This window comes from Dreissena polymorpha, chromosome 8 (assembly GCF_020536995.1).
Source record: "Dreissena polymorpha isolate Duluth1 chromosome 8, UMN_Dpol_1.0, whole genome shotgun sequence".
Classification (NCBI taxonomy): domain Eukaryota; kingdom Metazoa; phylum Mollusca; class Bivalvia; order Myida; family Dreissenidae; genus Dreissena; species Dreissena polymorpha.
In genome coordinates, this window is record NC_068362.1 from 19,046,101 (window position 1) to 19,068,931 (window position 22,831).

The window sequence follows — 22,831 nt, forward strand, 5'->3', positions numbered from 1 at the left end:
ATAACGTAAGCCATCATGGAGAGGGGGGTATAATGTGGGTGTGTGGTTATTTAATAGATGATCTTTCATAAATAAGAAAAAAAAGAAAAGAAAAAAAATTGGGGGGGGGGGGGAGGAGGAAGGGATTCTGGGGTGGGGCGTGGGGGATGGTTTGGATGTAGTCCATTGTGGTATGTCAGGTAAGTTTTGTTTTGTCAAAGTATGAATAAAATGTGATCATAAATAAAGAAGTTATGGCAATTTAAGCAAAATTTATTAATTTGACCTTGAGTCAAGGTCATTCAAAGGTCAAGTTCAAATTCAACTTGCTAGGTACAGTAACATCATGATAGTAAGAAAGTATTTGAAGTTTGAAAGCAATAGCCTTCATACTTTAAAAGTAAAGTGGATGGAAACACAAAATTTAACAAAATATTCAAAGTTACTAAGACAAAAAAGGGCCATAATTCCGTTTAAAAGCCAACCAAAGTTATGCAATTTGCCCTGTACAGTCCCCTTTCAATAGTTAGCAAGTTTTCCAAGTATAAAAACCAATAGCTATGATACTTTAGGAGTAAAATGAACCAAAACACAAAACTTAACCAAATGTTCAATTATCTAAGTATAAAAAGGGGCCATAATTCTGTCAAAATGCTTGATACAGTAGTCTGCTCTTGTTTATAGATTGGGATCATGTTGGTTAAGAAGTATGCAAAATATGAAGCAATATGTGAAAGGAAATATTTGAGGTGGTGGTATGCGAACTTTAAGATTGCAAGGGGAATGACGACGCCGGGGTGAGTAGGATAGCTCTACTACATATTATATTTCATATATAATAGTCGAGCTTAAAAGTTCATTTATTTCAGTGACAGAGTGTGGCTCAATTGATAGTTAATTGAAACATGAGCAACGCATAACGGGTGCCACGCTCAGCTGCAAAAGCTTTTCAGATTTTATTTTTTTTAAGAGGTCACAGTGACCTTGACCTTTTACCTAGTGCTAGTGACCCAACAAGAGATGTGTTTGTCAGAAACACAATGCCCCCTACTGCGCCGCATTGAAATAAAACAAAATAAAACAAAAGTCAAACAATTGCCATGTTCGGCTTACAGTGTTATTAGCGAGTGTCTAAGAGACATAGTTCTTCCAATGCACGCATAAATCTTCATTTTTACTAATGATATGGCGAATATCACCACAATATAACAAGAAGCAAAATTTGCTATACATGTAATTACCAGTAAAATAACACCCAGTGCACTGTACATTGTTTCATTTTCATCATTATTGTAAACAGTTATGTTCATATGCATATTTTTGAATACCCACAAGAAATAGCAGACTAGTCTTAGTTCAACAATGTGATTAATGAAATTTTATTCAAAAATCATTTGATACAACAATCACAGAACAGAGAAACAATACAGCATTTAATATGCCTTCACTGCTGACAAAAGAAAAATATGATTTCAGGCTAACCTCATTACTTGTCTGGTGGTCAGAGATGTAAATAAAATTATTTAAAAAAATAATGTTTCAACATAAACACAAGTTCAGTCTCTTTTGCATTCTGCCTCCCTCCTAATCTCAGTGCTGTTCATCCATCTGAGTCCGCTACTGCTCACAATTTAGTGGCCATACCTGGAAAACAAGATACAGGTACATATGTAGCAGATCAGACCAGTAAGCTGCAACAAGTCTATAAAAACATGAATATTGCAAAATACCTATACATATTTTTTTATATCTCAACACTGCCTTTATTTGACTACTAACTTGAAGCAATGTACTTATCACAAATCATATATTCATTACTATTATGTCCGCACTGTTTACTTAAGGAAAGTAATGGCTTGTGCAATTGTTTATTAGATAAAACTTAACTTAAAATTAAGAAAGAATACCAGACCCTTTGAAATTGCATGTGCCAAAAAGCAAATTCATTTTTGATTTGAAATGTGTAATAAAGTATGAAATTATGATACATAAACTGAACCTCACATTTATTTCTGTACCTAGAAAGGAAACAACCAGCACATACAACACTTTCACATTCAACCCAGATAAAACAAGCAAATTCGTTGAATTGATATCCCCCCTCAAAATAAATTAATTTTTTATGGGTTCAAATCCCTTGATATATGGTATAATCCTAAACAAAAATTAAGTGTAGGGTAATTGTTTTAATGCATTGCAGTTTATGATTGATATTGTATCTGAGATATAGCCCTGAAATGTCACATCATAAAATAAAACAACATGGCAATAACACATATTTAAGAAAGTGAAGGGTTATGGTTCTTGTGGACGTCTTCCTATTGATTTTTTAACACCCATGAACAAATTCATTTTAAAATCTTGTATCATATCTGAGATGCCCTGGACAGTAACACGATACAAAACACAACAAAGAGAAATAGCTCTTATTTAAGTAAGTGTAGTGTTATGGGTCTTGAGCATGGCACTTGTCAGATTTACATGTATTATCATTAGGGCTGTTACGATTCACCGGTATATCGGTATATCGCGGTGCATGTCGTGAAAAAAATCACACCGCGGTACGGCGTTGCCGCACCGGTTTTTTTAATATTATTATATTAGCACAGATATAAATACATTACATAAATATTTTGATATAGACATCGTTTTGAAAAATGTAGAAGCGATTCAAAAGGGCTAAATAAATAATCCGTTAATATCCAGGTCAAGCAAGCCATTCCACTTTTAGATGTTTAACTTTCACGTTTAAAATACGGCGATGTATGGGTCCGTACCTTTTTTGGAATTAGGGACAGATTTCCTTTGCAAATAAGTTCATAATTATCCAAAAGATGTTTATTCTATTTATTATTTTCTTTCTTTAGTATATCGATCGTTCAAAGCATGGCACTTCCGAATCATGTTATTTTAAGATTCTGAATAAGTCGAGGAAGAGTCAGAACGCTACGGATTTTCAATGCTGGGCCCGCTGACTCCGCATTTTGAACATGCCCTTGAAGCGTTCGATTTACACAGATCGTAGTCACAGCTATTGTAAACAACATGGCGGACATTTTAGAAAAAGACTTCTATCAAGTTTATTACAGTTTCTTTTACAGTTTCTAGTCATACTATGATACCAGTGTTTTCTGATAATTGAGTTTAATAATGTTTGTAAAACTTGTTATTCTGCTGTTTTCTTCACTGATTATTCTGTAAAATATCGCGGTACGTACCGCGATACAGTGTTGCCGTACCACGATATACCGCGGTACGCTCACGGCGTATCGTGACAGCCCTAATTATCATACACCCATAATTTTTCATGTTGAAATTTGGTAGCGCATCTGAGATATAGCCTTGAAAAGTTACTTCATACAAAAACAACAAAGGACAAGAACTCTTGTTTAAGTAAGCGTAGGGCAACGACTCTTGTGAAATGCAATTTTTCTTATTGATATCATTATTCATTATACCCATGAAGTTTCATGTTGAAATCTTATATGGCATCTGAGATATAGGCCTGAAAAGTTACATCATACAAAAAACAAATGACAACAAGAGCTGTTTGTAAAACATGCATGCCCCCCATATGGGCTCTCCGTTGTAGTGAAAGCCATTGTGTGAACATGTTTTTTGTCACTGTGACCTTGACCTTTGACCTAGTGACCTGATAATCAATAGGGGTCATCTGTGAGTCATGATCAATGTACCTATGAAGTTTCATGATCCTAGCCATAAGTGTTCTTGAGTTATCATCCGAAAACCATTTTACTATTTCGGGTCACCGTGACCTAGACCTTTGACCTAGTGACCTGAAAATCAATAGGGGTCATCTGTGAGTCATGATCAATCTACCTATGAAGTTTCATGATCGTAGCCATAAGCGTTCTTGAGTTATCATCCGGAAACCATTTTACTATTTCAGCAATAGGGGTCATCTGCGAGTCATGATCACTGTACCTATGAAGTTTCATGATCCTAGGCATAAGCATTCTTGAGTTATCATCCGGAAACCATTTTACTATTTCAGGTCACCGTGACCTTGACCTTTGACCTAGTGACCTTAAAATCAATAGGGGTCATCTGCCAGTCATTATCAATCTACCTATGAAGTTTCATGATCCTAGGCCTAAGCGTTCTTGAGTTATCATCCGGAAACTATTTTACTATTTCGGGTCACCATGACCTTGACCTTTGACCTAGTGACCTGAAAATTAATAGGGGTCATCTGCAAGTCATGATCAATCTACCTATCAAGTTTCATGATCCTAGGCATAAGCGTTCTTGAGTTATCATCCGGAAACCATTTTACTATTTCAGGTCACGGTGACCTTGACCTTTGACCTAGTGACCTCAAAATCAATAGGGGTCATCTGCGAGTCATGATCAATGTACCTATGAAGTTTCATGATCCTAGGCCTAAGCTTTCTCGAGTTATCATCCGGAAACCACCTGGTGGACGGACCGACTGACTTGTGCAAAGCAATATACCCCCTCTTCTTCGAAGGGGGGCATAATAAATCTTACTTAAAAAAGTGTACAGTAATGGTTCTTGAGCAGGGCACTTCTCATTGATATATATACACCCATGAACAATCATGATGATATCTTATATAGTTTCTGAGATATAGCCCTGAAAAGCTTGTGACAGAATGAGGGATGAAGCAAATTTTTTGGCGGAGGATAATAATGAGACAATATAAGACATGCTGCATGCAACGTACTTTTGGAATTCCCACTCCCTGTTGTCTAGAGGACACACCTGCCTGGTCTTCAGCCAGCGAGATATGCAGTGGAAATGGAATGCATGCTGCAATGAATAGGTGCTCATTATGAAAGAAAGTTCAGATTTATAAACATCAAGTCATAACTTCACTGATATCTTCAGTGTTAGAGTATTCACTGGTTTGGGAATCTGGCCAGGGGCTTTCTGATTAAGAAATAAGTTATGAAATATCTCAACACAACATGGGATTATAACATCATTACATATAAAGGCTCAAGCAAAACTCAGGTTTAAAAAAAACACCAACTGTTTTATTAATAGAGATAAAGAAATGGCGTAGAAATGGTAGTCATCAACATTTGAAAAAGACAACAACACAGTAACAGTTTTCCAAAATGCCCTTTTATAGGGAAAATAATAACCTCAAGTAAAGGTGTCTTTAGTAATAGAATGAAATCTCTGTCCCCTTAAACCCACTGCTGATATTAGAGAACAACTTTGAGCTGCCCCTATCAACTGCTGTACTCACATTGCAGACTCCCCACGCCACTGTACATTCTTCGCTGGTTGCTGAAGCCTGGTTAGCTTGACATTCAATACCTGAAAATAAAGCATACACGAGCTGTAAGAGGACAGCGCGCTCGACTATTCGAGTGCTTGACAGTATAATGTAAGCCATCATGGGGAAACTGTTCATATTCAATAACTTATAAGACAATCTTTAAAAAAATAAAAATAAATAATAAATAAATTTTTTGTTGTTGAAAGGGGGTATAATTTGGGGTGTGGTCATTTATTAGACGATCTTTCAAAAATAAAAAAAGGAAAAAAAAAAAAAAAATTTGGGGGGGGGGGTAGGAGGGGTGGGGGGTAGGGGGAGAGAGGGGGTATAATGTGGGGTGGGGTAAAATATTAGATTATGTAAAAAAAAAATTAGGGGGGGGGAGGTTGGGGGGGGTAGGGGGGGTGAGGGGGGGTATAATGTGGGGTGTGGTAATTTATTAATGATGTTTAAAAAAAAAATATTGCGGGGGGGGGGGGGGGGAGGTTTGGGGGGGGGGGGATTCTGGGTAGGGGCGTGGGGTATTGTTTGGGTGGAATCAATTGTGGTATTCAGGTGTTGTTTTGTCAAAGTAATAATAAAATGTGATCATAAATAAAGAAGTTATGGCAATTTAAGCAAAATGTTCAATTATCTAAGTGTAAAAGGGGCCATAATTATGTCAAAATGCTTGATACAGTGGTCTGCTCTTGTTTATAGGTTGGGGTCATGTTGGTAAACAAGTATGCAAAATACAAAAGCAATATGTCAAAGGATATAGGAAACATTTGGGGTAGTTCCCAAACTTTAACATAGATTTATCAATAATATGCATATTATAAGTATAAAAGGGGCAATAATTATGTCAAAATGCTTGAAACAGTTGTCTGCTCTTGTTTATAGGTTGGGGTCATGATGGTAAACAAGTTTGCAAAATATGAAAGCAATATGTCAAGGGACATTGAAAACATTTGGGGTAGTATGCAAACTTTAACATTTGCTGCATATTCTAAGTGGAAAAGGGGCCATAATTATGACAAAATGCTTGATAGAGTTGTCTGCTCTTGTTTTTAGGTTGGAGTCATGTTGGTTAACAAGTATGCAAAGTATGAAAGCAATATGCCATGGGACAATGAAAATAATTGGGGTAGTACGAAAACTTTAACATTTGCACGCTAATGGAAACGGTAACGCCGGGGTTGGGGTAGAACGAAAACTTAAACATTTGCACGCTTACGGAAACGCCAACGCCAGGGTGAGTAGGATAGCTCCACTATATATATTTCATATATAATAGTCAAGCTAAAAATCATTGTCAAACTTAATAATGACATATTCTGTAATTTACAGTGTAATTACTTGAGTGTTAAATCCCCAAAAATCTTATTTGCAATTAAAGGCACAGAAAAAAACAAAGGAACAATTTCAAATCCATTGAAAAGATGACAAGGGTACTAGATTTAATGTTTTATGGTTGAATTTATGAATGTATTTATAACAAATAGAATGTTAAATTGCTTTTAAGTCAAAATGATCTAATTTTTAGTGTTTACATTGTTTGTCAGTTGTACATACATAGATCCATGATGTGATTTCTGCAGATGGCACAGTTATCCACAACGATATCTACAAAGAAATCAACAGCATGTTTTAAATACACTTACAAATAAGTTTACTTTCTATTACTTGTTAGTGAGTAATAAATGAGCCTTTACCCCACTGGCCCCTAATTGAATGCCTCACTAGATCTGCATGTATTCCCCAAGTAACCTTCATACACAAACACGAGGGCCTGAAAGGCCCAAAGTCGCTCACCCGAGATAACAAGATATTATTGGGACAAATCTTCTGACCAAGTTTCATGAAGATCGGAAAATAAATGTGGCCTCTAGAGTGTTAACAAGGTTTTACTATAGCCATATAAGGAAAAATGCCCCCCCCCCCTCTGGCAGCCATGTTTTTCAACCGACCTGCATCATTTTTTAACTTGTTATCCCCACGCTTTTTGAAAAAAAGGTGGGGATATTGTGGTTATCTCCGCCGTCCGTCCGTCTGTCCGTCCGTCCGTCCGTCCTGGCCACTATCTCCTCCTACACTAAAAGCACTAGAACCTTGAAACTTACACACATGGTAGCTATGAGCATATGTGCGACCCTGCACTATTTGGAATTTTGATCTGACCCCTGGGTCAAAAGTTATAGCGGTTGGGGTGGGGCCGCGTCAGAAATTATCACTCATTTTTTTAGGTTATTTTACATTTACTTCTTTATTTCTACACCGATTCACTTCAAATTGATACTGGACCTCTCTTATGACAATACGGTCAATCTCAACCATGCATGGCCCCATTCCCAACCCTGGGGCCCCCCGCCCACATAGGCCACACCCACCAAAAATTTCCATTTACTATAATTTTTTCATTTCTACACGGATTCACTTCAAATTGATACTGAACTTTTGTTATGACATTAGGGTTAATCTCAACTATGCATGGCCCCAATCCCAACCCTGGGGCGCCCGCCCACATAGGCCACACCCACCAAAAAATTCCCATTTACTATAATTTTTTCATTTCTACACGGATTCACTTCAAATTGATACTGAACTTCTCTTATGACATTAGGGTCAATCTCAACTATGCATGGCCCCATAACCAACCCTGGGGCCCCGCCCACATAGACCACACCCACCCAAAATTGCCTTTACTATAATTTCTTCATTTCTACACCGATTCACTTCAAATTGATATTGAACTTCTCTTATGACAATACAGTCAATCTCAACTATGCATGGCCCCAATACCAACCCTGGGGCGCCCCGCCCACATAGACCACACCCACCCAAAATTGCCTTTTACTATAATTTCTTCATTTCTACACCGATTCACTTCAAATTGATACTGAACCTCTCTTATGACAATACGGTCAATCTCAACTATGCATGGCCCCATTACCAACCCTGGGGCCCCGCCCACATAGACCACACCCGCCCGAAATTGCCTTTTACTATAATTTCTTCATTTCTACACAGATTCACTTCAAATTGATACTGAACTTCTCTTATGACAATACGGTCAATCTCAACTATGCATGGCACAATTACCAACCCTGGGGCGCCCTGCCCACATATGTCAGATCCACCCAAAATTGCCTTTTACTATAACTTCTTCATTTCTACACCAATTCACTTCTAATTGATGATGAACTTCTCTTATGACAATACGGTCAATCTCAGCTATGCATGGCCCCATTACCAACCCTGGGGCACACCTAGGTCAAACATTCGGCGTGGGGATACGCGTCGGCCTCTGCCGCGCCATTTCTAGTCCAAGATATTATCGGGATGAATCTTCTGACCAAGTTTCATGACGGTCGGACAGTAAATGTAGCCTCTAGAGTGTTAACAAGATTTTACTATAGCCATATAAGGAAAAATGCCCCGTCCCTTGGAAGCCATGTTTTTCAAGCAAACATAATTATTTTCGAACTCATCCAAGATATCATTCAGACCAATCTTCTGATCAAATTTCATGTAGATTGGACAATGAATGTGGCCTCGAGAGTGTTAACAAGGTTTTACTTTAGCCATATACAGGGTTGTCATTATTAACCGATTGCCGATCAAGTTCATCGGTTAAAATCGCCAGAAAATCGGTTGTTTCCCCGAATCGTTAAAATTGCTATCGGAAGTTTTGATCATGCAAACGGACAATAATTGACGAGGAATAACCGTACTATAGTAGAGCGACGCCCGGTCATTCAGTCAGTCCATTAACTCCGCCTAAGAGCTACTGTTTTCAATGAATTTCTCAGCGAGTGCCCAATATTGATTTTTCCAGCTGTCAATCAAATTCTTCTTGGTAAGCACGTCAACCAATCAGCGCTCAGGCAGCTGAATACACGCCGACCCCACGTGAAATTGCATCAAATAGCTGTACATTTCACAGATTATTACTGACCGTATCTCAACGAATGTAGCACTGTAGAGCGTAATTAACTAGTTTTTTTAGTTAGAGAAAAAGTTTCCACATATTAAAAAATGCTCTTCGATTTTCTACCAAAATAAAAGATATTAGCGACCTCTGCATTACGAAGTTGTTATTCAGCATCTAAATATCCAAAATATCTCTATCCTAACCAAGGTAAGTGAACTTTTAAAATATTTTCAGCAACAGTGAACTTCAGCCAACTATCCCAAATGTTTCCCCATGCAGGTCTACATGTCAGCTAATGATCAGAGTTGTTGCATGAAAACGGTTTACAAAAATTGTCTGAGTACTTATGAGCCTTGGTCTCTGACCTTGCATAATCAGTGTTTTTTTCACATTATTTTTCTATGATCATAAGTGAAATAACAAACGATCTTACACTGACATGAACAAATTTTCTGTTTCTTTTATGCCCCTTTTTCAAGAAAATAATTAACAGCTGTTTCCCTTTTGCTGAAAAGTTACCCTTTCTCGGAGTTTCTTCCGTGGCCTGCCTCAATACATTGATATGACGTCATTTTGTTCAAGACATTATTCCAGGGAAATTCTTCAGTTAAACTCTTTAACAATGTAAATAAACGGTAAAAAAAAGCATAAAACATGTTGGATACGGTGGACTATCGATTTTGTTTCACTAGTGATCATAGAAAAAATATAAGCAAGGATATAAACAAGGGAAGTACATCTTGATATGATAATCTAAAAATAGAAAAAGGAATTCCGAAAATTTGTTCTTTTCATCTGTGAAAAGAAAAATTGTGTTATTTTCACTGCTGTTATTTCACTGCAGAAATGTCATAATTTATCATTAGGTATAAAAGAAGAATGTAATATTCACAGCTGAATGTCTCAGTCCTTTTTGTTGATATAAATGTGAATGATTTTTTCAACATTACTTTCAGACAGTTCAGCCGTCATGCAAAGTCTCAGTTTTCCAAGCCAATTTGAGTCTAATTGGGATTTTTTAAATCCATAAAATGGCAAATTTGAGCATTTTTTATCAATAAAATGGACCACATTGGAATGTTTTTATCAACAAATATTGACACAATATAGATACAATGTAACATCAGGCCTATTCCTGGCCATTTTGGGAAACAATGCAAATCATGTGAAAAGTCAATTGATTTGGAAAAAAATAATTTAACATAATTCTTTATAATAATAAAAAATCCTACTCATTATAGTAATAAACTTTGTTAGTTGTTTATGAAATAAATTTGAGATAAGATATATTTAGCATAAGACAGGTGTTTCTAAAAAAAATAAATAAATATTTTTTTATTTTTTTTTGTAATCTTCAAGGGGATTTTTTCTACAAAATTGGGGGAAAATATATACTCTTTTTGAGGGGAATGGGGCCGAATATCAGCCCCGAAATTGCCATAAAAAAACACTGATAATGATCCCTAAAATATGAGTGAAGTTTCTGTTGAACAAATGTGGAGATATGTATTTGTTGAACACATACCTTAACCTTAAATAGAGTTTTATGAGTACAAGACTTTAGTGGGCATAATCTTGCAAAACAAAGTGGTAATAGATACAGATTTTGGTAAGTGAATGCTTACTAAGGCACTTAACACATATCGTTATAACAATATCTGTTGTAGAGTTGTAAGGTAATTGCATGCTAATCTTAACAAGAGTTTTCAACTAAGGGGAAAAATTCTGCGAAATTGCAGGTCAAGTTATGGAATTTTGTGGGTGACCTCACACAATGACCCTAAACTAGTGTGTGAGTTGAATACCAGTAGTGGAAACAGTGATATTCAGATGTTTCATGTTTACATGTACCTTCACGAGGGTAAACATTTTATGGGCATAGACTGTAACATAATGCTTTAAATGATAAACTCATTTTAGCTCAAGACTACATTGGCCTTGTCATATACACAGAACACAATTTTAAATATATTTCTTATTGAATGCTTAATGAAGTTTTTTACACTCACCCCATGCCCAAAGAGCAACCGCATTCCACTGAAAGTAAATTAAACACACAATAGAGTCTAAATTTAAAATCTGTATTGACTTTAAACCAATTTAGATACAAAACTATAATGAGTACCAACAAAGATACCCAAGTTTTATCAGTATTTACAGGCTTATAATAGTAAACAAGTTAACATTGGTACAGACTTCACCTGAAGTTTACTTTTAACTACAGTGCAAGCAGCATTTTTTATTGGAAGCTTTCCAGACATTATACCAAGATATGTATGTGATAATAATATTAATCCAAGTTCCAAACACCTTTACGGTTCATGAAAATGTGTAAGTATAATGCATTTGACAACGCCCAGTATTCTGAATTTGAAAAGATGCTGAAATGATACATTTTCTATCATGCAATCCTCTCAATAGATCTCATATCTCACCAACCAATCATGACTAAGATCTCATACCTCACCAACCAATCATGACTAAGATCTCATACCTCACCAACCAATCATGACTAAGATCTCATACCTCACCAACCAATCATGACTATCTCCAGAACAGCCATAAGATAGAATGATTCACCAATTTAAAACTTCTGTTTTTGGTTTGATAACTTTTTTCAAGTTTTTCTTTGGAGCATTTATCCACAAAAGCATTTTTATGTTGATGGTTTTGGTATTGTCAAACACAGCGATTTTTTTCCTCCTTTATAAAGTACCGGTAAACAGCACTTTCCAAATTACGAAAAAACTACAATTTTCCCAATTGCTATCCAAAAAATTCCCAATTTAAGGTAAAAAAAAAACAAAAAAAAAAATCTGTTTTTTTTTGGAAAATGCAACATTTTGTTAGTTTCCCTATGCAGCTCTATGGTTTGAACCTAGGTAAATATAATATTGACAGCTTGAAAACACTTAGTTATCACTTTTAAAGTATTTGGAAGCATAAGGCCAACATTTTTTTATTAATTGGTTTACGGGAGCGCCGACCGTATTTTATGTCAAAATGTAATAAAAATAAAAGTATCTTTCTCCAGTTTTATTTTCATAACGTCCGCCGACAGTATTTTAGTCCCGCGTGAAGAAATAAAACTTTCGAAGACAACAATCAAAATTTATATTCGCAAGCGTTTTATCGCATCCGATTTTATATAATATTACTATCGGTACATTTCATTGGCTGTTTAAAATAGAATACACCAATCGCATTCGTGTTTACGTAAAAGCTTCGTTTACGCATGCAAAATGGCGTGCTTTAAAAGTTACAATATTCTAAATAGTTTCCCTATATAATTCAATGTAAAAGCGACATCTTTAAGCGAAAATAAACGCAACATTTTGCACATAGAGACCCCCATAACCATACATTTCCTTAAAGGCCATTCTAAGCGGAGTCGATTTGTGCAATAAAAAAGATATGTCATGTACGAACCAAAAAAGAACTTGTTAAAAGTCAAAATCGACTGTTTTTGCAACTTTTTTTCCAGCCGTTTTATAGTGGAATGTAACATTTTTCAATGCAATGTTTTACTCTAGTCTATTAGTTTATCATATTTCAGGGATTTAGTAGTGAGCACCTATTCATGCCCTACTACTTTCTCCAAAAGATAAAGCAAGAAGAATAGTTTAAAGAGTACAACATGCCTTCGAACAAACTATGGTATTTTTTTAGAGAGTACAGCACTACATTAAGTTATTTAGTATACTGTAACCTAAAGTGTTCGTTGACGACAATAACAATGACCAACGTCAACGGAATTATTTTAAGATAGAAATTATTGAGAAAAATAAGGTTAAGTCACACATTATAAATATTACATTATCCATGTCGGTGGTGGATGATGTGGCTGAGATGTTTGTCGACGGAGATGAGATAGTTCTCGTCAAAAACGCATTTGTAGAAAATCGGACACAGATTGACAAAACAATCACGTTTGGTGTATTAAAGGATTTCGGGTTCGTCTTTTTTCGTACATTTTGCTCTGGTATTAATAATAAAATGAATGCAGTATGTCTATGCTTTTGTCTTTTTTGAAAAATATTTCTTTACACCTGTCAATTATTAAGTCTTTAATCCACAGTCATTATTAAAAGAACTGTTTAAACAAAGAAAAATATGTGCTTCCAAGGGATCAATTTTTGATATTATGTAATGAATTTGTCGGTGAGTTATACAAAAGTAACATAAAAAGTTGGTTTATAAAAATAATAAAAAATCGACAAGTTTAAACTTTTATTTTTATTTTTTTTGTCGACTTTGTGGTTTTTGTTCTTTTATCTTTATTTTTATTTCGACCCCCCGACCCTATTTTTCTAAAAAAAGTCCCGTAAACCAATTTATAAAAAAATGTTGGCCTAAAATCAAATACACCAATTTCCAAATTTGAGGGTTTCACGACTCAATTTTCCCCAATTTTCAGGCTTTCATGACTAAATTTTTCCAAATTGGACCGGTACGCAGGGGTGGCGAAATCTAAAAAAAGTATACTTGTCCACGGACAACCATTTAAGAAATTTAACTTGTCCGTTGCTGAACTACACTTGTCCGTTATTGTTTATATAAACTATAAACGCATTTATTGATAAATGTTCAGGCGAAATTGCCGGTCCGCCGGTCCTGACCGGCAGATTTCCATTTGGTCTGACAGGTTTAACCAGAATGTCGGTCCCGGCGACCGGCAAAATGTGAAATGAATGCAAACAAATCATATTTGTTTCAAAGTTGAAAACTCGAAGAGCAAAACCATTTCTGCATCATGAAAATGAAATTGCTCATAGTTTTGATGTTTGCAATAAGTTTGTTACGTACAATTAGCAAATTCGACTGGTTTCACAACACCTACTTCAAACTCAGTCGCAATATCGGCAATTGCGTTCTAACAAAAAAGATCTTGATAGTATTGACATATTTTTCCAGTAAATAAGGTCATGAAAAAATGCATTGATTAATGAAGCATGGCTTTCAAAAGGTTGTTTATTAAACATAAACAATGTTCTAGTGATATCTTTATAACATGCACTCGCGATTGGTCTCCAAAAATGTTATCATTTTACATTGTACAAGTTAGTGTCCGTTAACCTCAATTTTATTTTCAATACTTCTTGTTACTTTAGTTTACGTTGTTTTAATGGCTAAATGGATATAATTGGTCAGTTAAGTATAGTTTTACCAATAAGATGCCATGATAAATATTTTGTTGGATGATCATCATCCAATATGTCGTTTTTATGTTGTTTTTTTCTGAAATGCCTGTCCGGATGACCGGCATATTTTTTTCCAATTGCGACAAGCCTGATGTTAAATAATGTGGAATTAATTAAAATGAGTAGTATTTGCTTGTTTTAGTTATAGTTGTATTTCCATGGTGCATTCATTATAGCAGTATATTATAAACAATATGAAGACTTTTTCAAATTTTAAATCTTGCAAAGCGAGTGTTATTATTATTCTGCTCTGTTGAGGAAGATTTTTTTAAAACGTTCCATCTCTACCGTAAAAGTTGTCTGTCATTGTGTACACTCCGGTCTTACTGACAATAACGTAGTGACGTCATCTATGTATAGAATGGTCGTCTGTAATAAGGTAGACCGTGTTGTCTGATTGTCAATGTGTTAACAAACAATATTTGTGACAATAACTTAGTGACGTCACCATCATGTATAGAATGTCTGATTGTAACAGAAAGAAAAGTCTGTGCACCGTCTTACAGTCAGGCAGAATGTTGAAAATGCAGCATGCTCCCGGTCTCTTATAGAATAAGGAAGATCACTGCGCAGGAGAGTGCCCGTATTTTAGCTTGATTGCTCCGCAAATTGCACTGACAATGTAATCGCATGTCAACATTCGGTTTTGTAAAAATTAAATACGGTTTTAATTCAATGTATTTTTTTTGTATTCCTCGACCCGACTGGTTGTCCACGGACAACTTAATTGGAAAAGATCAGTTGCCTAGACAAGCAAATGTACGACTCGTGCAACTCGGACATTTGATTTCGCCACCCCTGGTACGAGTACTTTTCCCAATTGGGAAAAAAAATCGCTGGTTTGTTAAGATGTAATGGTTTGAACCAGGCCCAAGATTTGAATAGTCAAATAACGTTGCTCTAGAGTAGTCCATATAAGGCCTACAAAAAATATGTGTGTTTCAGGCTACGGGCTAAAAAAAATGAGGGTCGGTAGGTAGGGAAATTATCTTTTTTTTTGGTGGGATCTGATATCGACTGGTGGCAAAGAAAGAAATATGATTCTAGACTGAAATCTAAATTTTCACGGCTATTGATGCAATATGAATTAAAAAAGTTGCTGAATGTCAGACCATTTTATAGCAACACTGTCCACCGTATTTTACGGGGTATCAGACGCAACTTTTTTACAGACTAAAGTTACCAGCTACTTATTTGCTGAAGCGTTTTATTTATGGGCAAAAATAAAAACAGAATATCATGTTTTTAAATTCAGAATTGCAAAAATGCGTGAGTATCAATCATTACTGGAAATTTGATTGCTATTTTCATTGAACAACTGTATTTTACATGGAAATCAATCAGATGAAGAAGACCGATTTAACTTTCAAGCCTTTTTAGCTTTCGGTCAAACCATTTTTTTAATTATCTAATAACAGTGTCGGTGTTGCTTGGCCCTTGCAGCGGTGATCAAATTTTGTACCGTTAGATATTAGACTGGGCATTGCAACTCTCAGCAACTCTTTTGGTTATAAAGCTGAGAGTTGAAGAAGAATGAACTCAATTGTATAGGCATGTGTGGGAAATATTTTTTTAATGGTTTATACATTTATCATGAAGACTTTGAGCTGAACATATGTACTAATAAAAGCTGAACGCATTCTTGAATAACTGTTAAATAACTATGAAATCCCGAGTGTTAACATATATCATAATTATTATGATAAGTTTGTGTTTATTGTTCAATTTTAAGCAATGATGAGTCACTTGTTCTTGGAGAATTCTTAATCATAATAAAATTAAAAACAGAAAGGAACAATAGTTGAAAGTGTACAAAGAGTATTAATACTTTTTTCACTTCAAAACGTTTCTTTCCAGCTCTATCGGAAGATCCGCTTTGAAGATCTTCGTCAACATCCATAGCTGCGGCCATTTTGTTGTTCTAAATTAACGCCGTCTTACCGAATCGGATACTACCGGAAATTTGTGCGTAGCATTATGCTCAAATGTTTCCGATATTATCCGTTTGGGTTAACCGCCGTGAAATTTACACACGGGTCAAGACGGGTTCGCCTATAAAAGTTGGTCTGATAAAGGAAAAAGCCAGAATCGTAGTGCACGAAATACTTACTGACATTGTTCACGTTTATTGACATTTGAAAAAAGAACACCTTTCTCGCGGTTGTCGGCTATTTCTGCATCAAGCTTTTTTAGGCTTATTCGGCCCCAATTTCAGGCTAATTCGTTCCAAAAACCAGCTAGACTTTTTCAGGCCCATTTTTAAAATGAAATAAATCGCTGTAAATATGTGGGTCGATACTCTTTATTACTATGGGATATTGTTACTACAGTATTATATTATCTTAATTAAAGTTAATTCCATTTGAAAAATGTTCTTTTGTCTTGTGCCTAAGGTAAGTCGCCGTCGAAATGAGGCGTTATAATTCGCGTGACGGGTTTGAAATAAAACAAATTATTACTTTATTTATATTACATATTTTTGGATAACTTTAAAGTTCTAACAATAAGGAATATACACTTCTAACGAGATAATACAATATAATCTTTATTTTATAAATACGTTCAATAACACTTCCACTATAGTTGTGTGCATATAGAAAAACTTTAAACAACATAAAACAACTGAGCACATCACCAAATATAAATGAATAAGCTATTATGTTACATTGTTACTCTGTGGGATTCTAAGAGGTCTCCACGATCTTAACGGGGAAATCCTCTGTCGTCATGTCTCGTTGATCATATTGAACCCAACGCTCACCAAGCTGCTGATCTAGGTTGACATACATATGGCGTCGGACCCGCCCGATTCACTACCGTCCAAGCTGGGCATGCACTGGGAGGTACTCGGCCTCGCGTCGCAGGAGAGGAATAAAAAAACGAGCATTTTTGGACGACTGCCCTCAAACTCAACCGACGGTGCCACCCTTAAAAATATATAACAAAACACAAATCAGACAAAATCAATGCAACGTAATTCGCTTTAGTAACAAAATGAAAATGAAATTACTTACAAAAGGGAAAAACACGAAACGCTCATTAGAGAAAATGATCAAAGGTCTTTAGTGTTCATTCTTACAGACTTAATGCATCACAAACTTGTGTCATTGTTGGTCTAAATAGTCTGCCGGTACATGGACCACTCTTCTGGCTTTCAAACTGTACCTCCAGAAAAGTTAACTGAATGTATTCGAATACGGCTTCCGTCTCCATAGACGTCGCCAGTTCAGCCAACATGGATTAATAAAACAAAATAAATTAACATGCGAATATCGAAGAAATATCTATATAGTACCTCAAGCATAGGCGAAGTTAAGGGTAAAGTCTGGCGTCGTAAGGCGACCACCAGAATCCTTGCACGTGAACACGGTGATAAGGCGATTACCACAACTATCCCGCTCACCGTCAAAATTTTATACTTCTGACAAGAGCACCGTATCCTTCTGACGAAAAGAAACATGGCGGACGAAGAAATATCCGGTAAGTGGGTGACGTAATGTTTTATTATAAGACACTGCAAAATGATTGCCACTTGCGAAGCACTCCATCGAATTTCTAAACCAATATGTCGTCTATTTAAAAGTTTACCAGTCGTGAAATATTAAGCATGACTTTGAAATAGTGTTTACAAAAAGTCGTGTTGCGCTCGACACCATTCGTACTGGTGAGAAAAATGTAATAATCAGATGATTGTCGATCTGTCAGACCTGATGTAACAGATTTAAATCAATGTATATATAAAAAGAACATGCCATACGAACCTGTTTGTTCCAATATCTGTTAAAGGCCTAAGTTTTTGGTAAAAAACATGCATCACTTACATAAATATCGATGCACCGCGCAACACTGATTATTAACACCGTATTTATATTCCGTGTAACTGAAATTCGTGGCACCGCTAACTTCTGCACATGGTGTTAAATGTTAAGCTAGAACGAGCCATCGTAAGCTAAATTTAGTTACGATAATCTTCCATTTATCAAAGTTACATGTCCCAGAGTTGATCTTGAAAATAATGGCATGCTTGCACAAAAACGGTTCACCGGGATTGATTGTCTTGCTTTCCAGTACGTGGAGGGCACATGTTTAAGTCTCATGTTTCAATTTATCTTTATTGTTGTGGTAAAATACAATCATTATTGATAATTATTATTTATTTATTTCAGATTCATAATCCGTAAAAAAGATGTCCAGCTACGATTATGGAAAGGTAAAGGCAAATGTTGGTGTAAAACTAACCGAAGGAAATGATAAATTTAGTTATGTATAGAGTGTACAGTGTGATGTTGCATTGGTTACATTTACTGAAATATGAATTTGGTGTTTGTGGCCAAAATCAAAGATATATACCAAAGATGCTCTCGACTACTTATATCAGAGACAAAGGGTTTACACATAAAAAAAAAACTTTTTGAGACTGTCTATAGAAGCTTGTGAGTGAATGTCTCCATAGATAAGACATTACAGCGCGTTCCGTTTTAACGAGATGTAAAGGGTTCGAATCATATATAGTTATTTCCGTCAAGTATTAAAAAAACAATTAAAAACCAAATATTTTCAAAGTTCATTGTAATATTGCTTTGAAATCGTTTGAACACTTGTTTGCCATCGTGATTCAAATGATGAAGCCATTATTTGACATTGTTTTAATATTTTGCTTTATATTTGTTAACCATTATGACCCCAAACATACCACAATTTTTCTAATTAGGATAGCTTTACCATACTATCAAACATACATTTGAACGTTTCTTCCTTCTGAAAGAAAAAAATATCAGAATAAAGCTGTGCCAAAAAATCATAAAGATGCGGTGCTTTTACGAACATTGTTTAGCGGTGTCCATATTTCTATAATGTCAGTGTTGAGCAGTGCATACTTGCTAACACGTGTACATGTAAAAATCACAGTTATATTCAAGACAGCATGCCATAATGTGTTGTAAATTCTTCTTCTACCATAAAATACCGTTAATCAAAAAAAAAAATTCATTTAAAATGTTTTACATCTGCACAAATTCGATTTTTCGCGTCATGAAAGTCACTTCTTTCACGACATGCTCAAATTGTTTTCACTATTTTAAATTTAATAGCGACTCAATTTTGATGCGGTTAACGGCAATTATATGTAAAGTATATACTTCGTTCGATGGAATATCTTTTTATTATAAACATACCGTATTTTCTCGTTTTTACTTTCATTTCTGGACTCGCCATAAAGTTTGCGGCCATGGTTTTGATAGAAGGATACGGTGCTCTTGTCAGAAGTATAAAATTTCGACGGTAAGCGGAAAAGTTGTGGTATTCGCCCTATCATCGTGGTGAAGGTAAGGACGATATCCACCTCTTTACCCTAAATTGGTCCGAATAAGCTTGGTGCCGAATACCCTGAATTTGCGGAATGGGCTGAAAAAGCTTTGGGCTGAAAAAGCCTGCTTCCTTTCACGCGACGCCGTTTATCATTGGATCCATTCTTTTTGGAGATGCATAAATACACGATTTCACAGATTTCACAGATTTCGATCCCCATTGTGGGAGCGTTCTTTATCTCTCCCCTATAGACACCAAGTACTGGTTCTAGTCACAGTTAAAAAAGTTACTTCTGCTTGACACAATAATTTGTCCCCTCTAATCCAAACACTCATTGCTGCTCTAAAGTTGAAAAACGTGAATTAGACAAAACAAGTATTTAGCGAATTAAACATAAATAAGATCAAAATCTCAACATTAAATTAAAACAATGCGGCATGTCGGCACCAAAAAACTGAGAAGGATCAGATACGCCCTGTAATTAGATTGTAACGCTAGGCATTTGATATACCGGTGTAAGTCTAAGTTTTCGAACACTCTAAATTTTCGGACATCCCTTTTTTTAATCAAAATAAGTTGTTTTTTTCGTGACTTTAAATTTTCGGACACACGGGTTTTTGTCTATAATAGATGACTCTAAATTTTTGGACCTTATATTTAACAGCGCTAATAAATCAGTTTTATGTTCGGTCTTTGCTTATCTGATGACACTTTGATCATGCGTTCACACGGCCGAATTAGGATCATAAAATCTGGCCGAGTTATGTCTGTTAACCAATAAATGCGGTAACTTCGGGGAAGTCGGTACCTGCGCGAGCGTCTGATATTGGTAGCCTTATTAATTTATAATAGCCTGACCGTATTCCATTTCGTACAACGCTAATTTTATATCAGACAATGTCCAAACTTACTGTGTTGTTTTTGCGCTTTAAATTATAGTGCTTGATAAATGTCCCATAAGCAATGTTTAATATGATTAATATCACTTTTATACGCAATAACATGTGGGATTGAGGTTACCACCCGGCGTCAGAAAGCGCGTAAAACTTCACCGAATTCCCAGTTAAAAAGCGCTATTTCGTGTCAAATACACGGGTAGGGGGGAATGTTTCGGTAATAATTTTTTTAATAACACGGGTGAATACCGGTGAAGTGTTAATTTATTGCAAATACCACCATTACATGTAATAACGGGTTCGATTTCGGTAAGCGCGCAAGCGTTTGAGAGCGTGTTTAATGTACCAATTTACCCGTTATAAATAGCTGATGTTCTCTTTAATCGTATATTTTTTGCATTTGCAGAATAACTAAATGGTATCAACCCCTTTACAAGTGTAATATGGTGTTAAACAAGTCCATAAAATCATCCGGAATATTGCATAAATCTATATGCAGTCTATAGGCAAAGAAGCCATTTTGGTGTTAGCTTGTCTAGGTTTTCCTCCCGCTGAGCCACGTGATTAAGTGGGCGGAGCGATCACTGATAAGGCGTCATGTCAATTAGCCATTGCATTTGCGTTGTTGGGTAAATTACAATATTCACCGGTAATAAACACTTGTTTTATCCGACAGCATTTGATATAATATCGTGTTAAGGAGGCAATATATTTGATAACAGACAACGACTGGTGTGCAAAGAAATAATAAATAGATTGCAAAAAAGCAACAATAATTATTGTATTAATTACATGTTCATACTAGAGAGTATCGGTAAAACAAATGCTAATCTATTAAAGGTACAGCACCGGAGTAACTTTCTGTAAAACAATAAATTAGGTGAAATTATTTTAAATACATTTCCAAGATATACATTAGAATATTTCAATATACTAGAGTTTTCTGAAACGTGAACAAACAAATTATAACAACTTCTTATGTTTTATAATCTCGTTAGATAGAATAGCCGATTGTACGACTCTTGGAAAATATTCCACACGTCGTAACGAAAGTAGTTTATAAACTTTCTTACGCGTTTAATGATTTTGAAAAAAGTTGTACTTTAATGATCTTCATAGATTTCGAATCGTGTATTTACGGTGAAGAATAAATGATCATATAAAAATGGACTATCTACCAATTTTAAGTCATGTGATGATAATATTGTAAAATGACTGTCAAATCATAAATCGTGCATTGACGCCACTATATGTTCTTGGCGCCACCTCCTTAGCATTAGCTCCAAAAATATATAAAAGTTCGAGGACAAGCGAATGTTTTTGTAAATGCAGCAACATGACGATTTTTTTGAAACCATATCAAGACTTATATTAGTCTTTGCGTTTCCAAATAGCATGTATCTTTCTTTTCATTTTTAATGGTTTGATCGTCGCGTAATAGAACATTATTGTCCGATATCTTTTAACTTATGAGCCATACAGTATATTGGAAAAAACATATAAAACGTACTTACCCTAAAGATTCATCCCTCGTTTGTTAAAAACTTCTAGTCTTTAGCGCCACCTTGACGCTATCGTAAGTTTGTTAATAAATACATCTTCTAAAAGATGAGAAGCCAGTGATTAACGGCCGTGATATACTATTTTGACATCTAGCACATATACGAACGTCTAAAATCACAATATTCGTAGCACCTAACATGGCTAACGGATCCAGAGCGAACAGGCTATCAGGGAGAATGGACCCGTTTAAATCGATTAAGACTATAAGTAATTTCCTTCTTGTTAGCACGCCCGTCAGTCCGTCTGCGACATGATAAAATACGTGTTTAACTTCAGTATATAATACACACACAGAATCGATATGGCACTCATTTTAAATTAATATAAACACGCAACAAAATTACATTTCTGTATGTGTCCTGTACAGTATTATGCTCTATGTCCGAAAAAACTAACGCAAGGTACATATGTACTTTTTTTAAAGAAACTCTTCAACTGTGTCAAACTGAAAAATGGAATCTTTAATCAAACCAGATTAAAGATATCTTATCTAAGTATTACATACGTGTGTAGTTTTTATGACAAATTGGCTTCAGTAATTTTTTGAAAAAGCGGTTTAGTCGAAAAACAGGCCATTAAGACTATCTTAGTATCTAAATAACATTGCCTGCAGACCACACTGCTCAGCAGATGCAACTGACTATACGTGCGACCCAGGAACCATCCTACATTTACCGATTTACATTGTAACCGGATTGT

At 35.6% G+C, this 22,831-nt stretch overlaps 1 protein-coding gene and 1 long non-coding RNA gene across 2 annotated transcripts; both read right to left on the reverse strand.

The window, feature by feature from the left end:
- Nucleotides 1-1,342: 1,342 nt before the first annotated feature.
- LOC127842647 (E3 ubiquitin-protein ligase RBX1) lies at nucleotides 1,343-16,344 on the reverse strand. The gene is made up of 6 exons (XM_052372279.1): nucleotides 16,195-16,344; nucleotides 11,175-11,202; nucleotides 6,807-6,857; nucleotides 5,220-5,290; nucleotides 4,689-4,774; nucleotides 1,343-1,623 (listed from the first exon to the last, which is right to left on the reverse strand). Exons 1-6 carry the CDS (start codon nucleotides 16,276-16,278, stop codon nucleotides 1,611-1,613), a joined length of 333 nt encoding a protein of 110 aa, XP_052228239.1. The 5' UTR covers nucleotides 16,279-16,344; the 3' UTR covers nucleotides 1,343-1,610.
- Nucleotides 7,251-8,550, reverse strand: LOC127842651 (uncharacterized). The gene is made up of 2 exons (XR_008031806.1): nucleotides 8,286-8,550; nucleotides 7,251-8,136 (listed from the first exon to the last, which is right to left on the reverse strand). It is a non-coding gene; the product is annotated as an uncharacterized LOC127842651 (long non-coding RNA).
- Nucleotides 16,345-22,831: the final 6,487 nt, after the last annotated feature.

What these genes read in the sequence shown, in the direction of transcription:
- LOC127842647 (XM_052372279.1), bottom strand. Translation starts at nt 16,278, where the DNA reads ATGGCCGCAGCTATGGATGTTGACGAAGATCTTCAAAGCGGATCTTCC. An exon ending in AAATCACATCATGGATCTAT is followed by an intron (nt 5,291 to 6,806) that starts GTATGTACAACT and finishes CTTTATTTTCAG; the next exon opens with GTATTGAATGTCAAGCTAAC. An exon ending in TGGCGTGGGGAGTCTGCAAT is followed by an intron (nt 4,775 to 5,219) that starts GTGAGTACAGCA and finishes TATTCATTGCAG; the next exon opens with CATGCATTCCATTTCCACTG.